At 37.9% G+C, this 7,911-nt stretch overlaps 1 protein-coding gene across 1 annotated transcript in view; it reads left to right on the top strand.

The window, feature by feature from the left end:
• The window catches only part of NEB (nebulin), a gene marked incomplete in the record, with an annotated part of 137,086 nt that extends 135,382 nt beyond the window's left edge, over nucleotides 1–1,704 (top strand). The window contains 1 exon segment of the mRNA XM_072419086.1: nucleotides 975–1,704. Coding sequence (XP_072275187.1) covers nucleotides 975–1,148 — 174 coding nt within the window.
• Between the last annotated feature and the right edge of the window lie 6,207 nt (nucleotides 1,705–7,911).

The raw sequence follows: 7,911 nt of genomic DNA, 5'->3' as shown, positions 1-7,911 counted from the left end.
TCAGTGTAACGCTCAGGTGGTTAAAGTAACACTGTTGCTATAGTAAAAAACACAAAATTGTTCCTTATGGGCACTGCAAGGCTCCCTAGTGAACAACTTTTCCTATTACTGTGGTTTCCCCTTCTTCTCTCCAGCTACTCAGTATATATACAAAAATATATGAACGAGAAAAAGAATAGGGTGGCAGTATACTTCCATGTTGGCCATGTGTTATATTATTGCCATCTTAAGGATCAATGGGTGCCCTTTTTCCAGCACTACATAACTACAAGAGACAGTGGTGGCTTAAATGAAGGACATGCTTTCTGACACCCCTGAAAGTTCAGTAATTGCTTACAAATTATATTACATAAGCAACCAGTTTTGTATCAATATAAACTTAAATGAAAAGGTATAAAACTAGTTTTGGTGCCTAAAGTAGGAGTTATAAAGAGAGAAGAGTATTTTTTGGCAAACAGTGGAACATTTAATTCAATGATTCATGTTGGATAATAGCTAAACAGAGCTCAGCTGTAACATTAGGGGTATACACATAATAAACTGTTTATCAATCCAGGTAATCTCAGATGAAAGCAGAGTTTCAGTCCCAACACATTTTGCCTATTGGCTTTTACAGGGGATGGTTAAGAGGATGCGGGGGAAAATATTCCAGGGATGATACGAGTGAACCTGGTTTTGTTTACAGGGGATTACCCCAAGTTACAGGGATATTTGTATATCTTAAACTCAAACAGTGGGGCTTAAATTGCTGAGTCTGTTAGGATAAAAGTGAGGTGGTGTCAGAGGGGTTAATTCCTATGTGGGGTTAATTACTCAGGTGATGAATGTATGCCAGCATAAATTGCTTTTAGAAGGCTGGGTGACAGTCACAGCCCACCTGTATCAGCAGTGCCATGGAGGCCCCTCGGTTTCTAATATCTAAGCAGTGCCTTAGCTTGTACTATAAACTTAAACATTTAATTGTTCTGTTTCAGAAAACATTCAGAGCCATGTATGACTACCGGGCAGCAGACGCTGATGAAGTCTCTTTCAAGGACGGTGACACCATTGTGAATGTCCAGACCATAGACGAAGGATGGATGTATGGAACAGTTCAGGGAACTGGCCAGACTGGAATGCTGCCAGCTAACTATGTGGAAGCCATTTAAAAAATAGTCTGTAATTGACAGATATGGCACTGCCTAAAAAAACACACACACACACACACACAAGAGCAGCAGCCATTTTTGTTATTCTGTCAACTTATATATGAAATAAAAGCAATTAAAAAAAATATTAACATCTTAAGCAGCAATTTCCTAACATCGGACTGCAACCTGACTACGTTATAGAAATATTTTAGACTATTTTCTTTTTTATTCGTTCTTGAAAGTAACATCAGCTAATGCCAGATTGTCTTTGGTTACCGATTAATTCTTGACTCACGAAACTTGCAATTTATGACTTGACCGTTACCATCGGCATCTTACTTGCTATTTGTATGTTCAGTATGTTTTCTTACTATACACAGACACTGCCTATTTCTTGGTGTTGTAATATCCACCATTTTACACTGATTTATTCAACTGCCCTAGGATATGGTGCAATGGAAAAGCCTCTCCCCTCCTCTGCTTGTGAACGCTGCATACATAAGATTATGTTCTAGGATCAAAAACTTTTAATCCCTGTACATTAGCAATCAATAAAGCTGGGGTTTCTGCATAATTTGCTGTGTCCATAACTAATGAATACATTGGTTGGTTAAAAATGTAAAGCTGAAACATCAAGTTGGCTACACTTGATGAGGAAATAGGGCATCACATACCAAAACCATGGGCACTGATATTGCATTGGCCTACCAGAGCAGGTTTAATATTCTCTGCTGCCCGTTCTTAATAGGTTCCTAATGAGATTTTGAAGTATGTATGTGGAAATTTTTGGTCATTCATCCAAAGGAGCATTTGTGGGGTCAGGTACTACTGGATACGAAGACCTGGCATTCCAATTATTCCCAAAAGTGGAGTAGCAGTAGAGTTAAGGTCAGGAATCCAAATAGACCAATTGAGTTTCTCCACACGTTTATGGAATTGGCTTTGCATACAGAGGCACAGAAATGCTAGAACAGGAAAGGGCCTTTATCTAGTTGTCATCACAAAGTTAAAACACACAACTACATTTTTTCACTTTTGGCCATTGACTGTACATAGGAATATGGTAATTTGTTTTTAATATTCTTTTAACAAGCACGCACATGGCCTTTAAATCTAGACTTGCAGCTAAAATTTCAGGCTGATCTTAAAACGACACAAGAAGTGACACTACATAAACAGGTACTGTACATGTGTACTGCTTAGCCTGTAAATTGCAATTCCAGGATGTGGTGCACACACCTGAGAGACTACTCTACAGTTTTCTGGGACAGCCCCATGGACTTTGGACAGATATAATATTGATACAGATTACCTAACCAGGGATCACATTGAAGAGATGCCATGGGTAGTCAGAAAGCTAACCAGGGAAGTTACATTTATATAAAGAGGCAAAAATGGCTGATCAGACTTACAAATTATTAAGTAAGCATTATATGTATAGTTAAGTACATAAATATTTGGACAGACAACTTTTTTTCTAATTTTTGTTCTGTACATTACCACAATAATTTTAAACGAAACAATTCAGATGCAGTTGACCTGCAGACTTTCAGCTTTAATTCAGTGGGTTGAACAAAAAGATTGCATAAAATGTGAGGCACTAAAGCCTTTTTTACCACAATCACTTCATTTCAGGGGCTCAAAAGTAATTGGACAAATTAAAAAGCTGAAAATAAAATGTTCATTTCTAAAACTTGGTTGAAAAGCCTTTGCTGGCAATGACAGCCTGTAGTCATGAACTCATAGACATCACCAGATGCTGGGTTTCCTTCTTTGTAATGCTCTGCCAGTTCAGTCTTCAACAAGTGAAATGCATGCTCAATTAGGTTCAGATCAGGTGACTGACTTGGCCATTTAAGAATATTCCACTTCTTTGCGTTAATAAAATCCTGGGATACTTTGGCTGTATGTTTTGGGTCATTGGCCATCTGTATTATGAAACGCCTACCAATCAATGTGACTGCATTTAGCTGGATTTGAGCAGACAGTATGTCTCTGAACACCTCAGAATTCATTGTGTTCCTTTGCCTGTGTCCCATCATGGATAAACACTAGTGCCACTGCCGCCACCATGTTTTACAGATGATGTGGTATGCTTTGGATCATGAGCTGTTCTACGTCTTCTCCATACTTTTTTTCTTGCCATCATTCTGGTAAAGGTTGATCTTGGTTTCATCTGTCCAAGCAAGGTTTTTCCAGAACTGTGCTGGCTTTTTTAGATCTTTTTGAGCAAAGTCCAAAGACCTTGCAGTGCACCCTCTGTATTTACTTTCATGCAGTCTTCTCTTTATGGTAGACTTGGATATCGATACGCCTACCTCCTGGAGAGTGTTGTTCACTTGGTTGGCTGTTGTGAAGGGGTTTCTCCACCATGGAAATAGGCTTTAGTTCCTCATTTTTATGCAATCTATTTGTTCAACCCATTGAATTAAAGCTGAAAGTCTGTCAACTGCATCTTTGTTTCATTTCAATTTTATTTGTGGAAATGCACAGAACCAAAATTAGATGTCTGTCTAAATATTTATTGGACCTAACTGTACATCAACCTTGTACACTTGGGTGTTTTCCAGATTTGCTTTAAATGTACTTTGGGAGATAACATATAACACATACATACTAATTTTATTCAACGCAGAGTGCTGTAGTAGTCTAGACTTGGGAGCCCTTTCAAACAGTGCTCACAATCATACAGTAAATATAAATCACAAGAAGATACAATCACCACCAACCTTCATTTTCCAATCAGACACATTGGGGGGGGGGGGGGTCTGGTTTATTAAAGCTCTCCAAAGCTGGAGAGGATACACTTTCGTCTGTGAAGCTGGGTGATTCAGCAAACCTGGAATAGATCCATTAACCTCCCCAGCTGTAAACCCAAGTATAGATCCGGGTATAATAATAATAATAAAAAAATTATGGATGCCGAGAGCGGTAACCCTCACTCGGGAGTCACACTTACAGAGAAAAACAATAATAAATAGAGCCCTACAGGGTGCAGCGGCATCCTTCTTCACAATCCCAGTCCACTGCATCTGTTGTGTCACACGGCATTGGCCGGTGACATCAATGTGTGCAGCAAAATAACTGTATTGAATGCAATATAGTGGATTAATATGTCTCAAAGCAGTACATTGTCTTTCATGAACATTTATTTAACAGTATAGTATATATTTTTTTTTAAATTTTATTTAATAACTGGATTTTATATTTCAAACTTTTCTATACTCATAGTATAATATACTGTAAAATAAACTTTCATGAAATACAATGTATCGCTTTTAGAGATATAAATCCCAACAGAAATGAACTGCCCAGGAGGTTGTCTTTTTTGTTAGCAACTGTTTTCAATCATGCACCAGATCCCTTTCAGGTTTGCTCTATCACCCAGCTTCACTGATGAAAGTGAATCTTCTCCAGCCTCTGAGAGTTTTAATAAATCAGACCCATGATAGGGGGTCAGGTTTTAATGCTTTCCTGTAGTCTAGAGCATGGTCAGTAGAAAGTATGGCTTTATGCTGCCACCTGAACTAACTGGAGTGGCACAAATTGCTTATTGCACAAGGAAACCCTAGCAACATCTGGAGGAACCCTATGGTTCCACAGAACCCTGGCTGAGAAACACTTCTCTAGACTAACAGGAGGAGCCAGAGCCTGTGTTGTCTGGCATGGACACCTAGATCTGAAAACTGGTTAAACAAGAGCGAAATACATACTGCTGAATTAGTTCAACTGGAATTAGTTATGTGGAAATCCACTTACTACCTTTATGATAAACTGTGCTATACTGAAGTTTGATCCTTAGTACCAATAAGAGCAAACACCAGAATGTTTTTAGTAATGTGAATAAAATCTTCCCGAACCAGAAATATTTTTATTTCAGCTCTGTATCTAAATTAATTTAAAAAACCTGCAGACATTACAAATTATTAAGCTTTTAATACATTTTGCAGATTTGTATATTTGATTTGGTGGCTGCCTACTACAGTCCCTCAGTATCAGAGCTTGCACTGGAAATGTGACATTTGTGTACATGAAAATGTGAAATTTTAACATAGATGCACCACAGATGCCATATTGAGATTTATAGCAGGACTTCCATCCTTTGAACTCGATTATGTAAAGGATAGCTACACTTCAAATCTATAGGGTAAGCGCAACAACTTTACAGTCACCAGACTATTATCAATGCACAACCCAAAAAGAGGACACCTTAAGGGAAGGCATGACAGTAAATGAGTCACAGCTTTTCTTAGGAATCAGAATTCTGAAAGAGCTTCAATTAACAATAAGAGCATATGGATCTTGCAAAGAATAAGTACATTACTGTCAAATGGCACACTAAAAAACACATTCTATACAATTTGAAGGAAGCTGTAAAAACCATCAAGAGGTTTGGTTGCCAGACACTTGTTGACCTGCAGGACAGAGCCTGGAAATAATAGACTTGTACAATACAGAGCTAACCACTTTCCTGGCTATTCAATACCTAGCACATATCACTAAGCATAGTTCTCCCCAGAGGTTTTTAGCCGGTTGCTCCGCCCGGCTGATTTGAATACCCCGCCCAGCTCTCCTCAGCACTTATGGCCCGTTACCAATCCTAGGTGCCCAGCACTTATGGCCTGTGTACATAGAATAGAAAAATTGGATATACTAACGGGGCAGGCATTACGAAGTTGTAACAAATAATTGGAAGAAGGTAGAACACTGAAACAATAAGAGGTTACCGGATGGCTTAAACAACTGGGAGCACTAAATTTGCCGTGTTTTGCCACACCCCCTTTTTTACCACCCGGCTGAAAAAAATTTCTGGGGAGAACACTGCTAAGGCATCCTAAATGATTTACTTTACAAACTATACCAGACATCATTCACAGGCAAAATCATCAATTCACATCCTGTGCTGCTAACATTTTGAACTTGGGGCCCTATCATAACATTTAGTACATTGCTGTAGGTATGCATCACTTCTGCCCTTAATGCCACTATTTTTTTACAGCTGGACCTAGCATATGTGCAGATATGACGAGAAGGGAAGGAACACAAGCTTTTACTTAGAAAACAGTTCTCCCCTAATGCTACCTTAAATATTTTGTGTATATAAGGCAGGCAAAAAGTGAAACTAAAAAATGTGGATACTTAAAACTGAGTGAAATATTTAGACAATTTATTTTATGCACAAGGTTACCTTTTACAACAAACAGACCCTGTGAATTATATACACACCCATTTACAGACAACCCAAACACATTTCAATGGAAAAGAAAGCCATTAGTGCAAACTTGAAAAAGTACTTTATTAGTTTTAATTTTACATTTCATCTCAAAAGGAACATATGCAGCACACAAAGGAATCCTGCTAGAACTGACTGTTTAAAATATATGTACACAGTGGATTACTATTGAAACTAGCAACCTGCAGCGGGGCCAATTTACAGGATTTACAAAAACAGACAAGTGTATCAGTACAAGAAACACAACATGAAAAGAAGCATATTGTGCCAGGTAAAACTTCAGAGGCGGAAAAAAAAAAAAAAAAAACTCTTTCCAGTCTGAGAAAAATGTCACTGAAGGAATTCACAAATATTAGGTAAATAAACAGGCAGGAAAGTCAAAAGTGAACATTTAAATAGCAGTATATACACTACAAGAGTTATTTCATAAAACTGAAAACTAACAAACGTATTTGCCCACAGCAAAAACGAGGTCACCTTTAAACAGTAAGAAATTAAAAAGAGGCATCAGGATGGTCTCTATCTGCATTCCCATTTTAACTTCTCCTTCCACATAACACTCTCCCAAAGGAGTTATTCTAATCAGAGAGCTATAAGTTCTATAAACATTTCAAACCAGTTCCTTATACAACCAAACTGGTACTTAAAGGCTTTCATTCTTAGGCTTAAGAACAAACGAAATCTCAAATTTTCAAACAATATTACATTTTATCATCTGGTTGAAGCCTTGTATAAAGCAATATAATCTAAAAGTCAAGAAAAAAAGGCAACATTGTTGTGAACCATGATAAGGAAAATTCAGTAGTGGAGGATACCATTGACTTCAAAGAAAACACACCACCAGAAACTAATACAGTAGTAAAGGCAGACACCCAGCTGCCTCAGAAAGCACCTGTTAATCTAGTTGTGTTGAGGCGTTCCTCTCAGAGACAGTCAAACCATGAAAGCTACTAAAAAGAAGACTACCACTGAAAAACAATCCCAGTCAAAGAAGAGCAGAAAACAGGTTAAAAAATGCATCCAAGGAAACTCCTTTTAAACAGCAAAGTGAAAAGCTTGTTCAAGCAGTGGGAAAAATTATTCTGAAAGTTCCAGAATCCTCAAGAGAATGCACAATATGTAACGTCAAACACTAATGATAAAGATGAGGAACTTCCAAATCCAGTGAAAAGAGTTAAGAGGCAGATCTAGATATCGGACATGCAGATCTCTGAATTTTCATTGCCAGTCTGAAGAGATCTCGCTTTTTTAGTTTGTACATCTGAAGTAGCTGAATCTTCAATCCATGACTTCTTAGAGCTTTCAGCTTTTTCTTTTTTTCAGAAAAAAAAAAAAAAAAACCGACAGCACTGTGCAAAGCTTGGTGACTACCTTCTGCTGGTGACTTTTCCACTGCAATGTCTGATGCATTTAGAAATTCTTAAAGTAACTCAAAGCTGTTTGAGCGTCCTCACAAAAAAGTTGGGGATTCAAAGTCCAAGAGCTGTGACTGTTGTGAGGCATTAGGAAGGCAAGAAAAAAGTCTTCACAGAATTTAAATCTGAAGAA

This window comes from Pyxicephalus adspersus, chromosome 7, assembly GCF_032062135.1.
Source record: "Pyxicephalus adspersus chromosome 7, UCB_Pads_2.0, whole genome shotgun sequence".
NCBI classification, from domain to species: Eukaryota; Metazoa; Chordata; class Amphibia; order Anura; family Pyxicephalidae; genus Pyxicephalus; species Pyxicephalus adspersus.
This window is presented reverse-complemented; position numbering and strand designations above follow the sequence as displayed.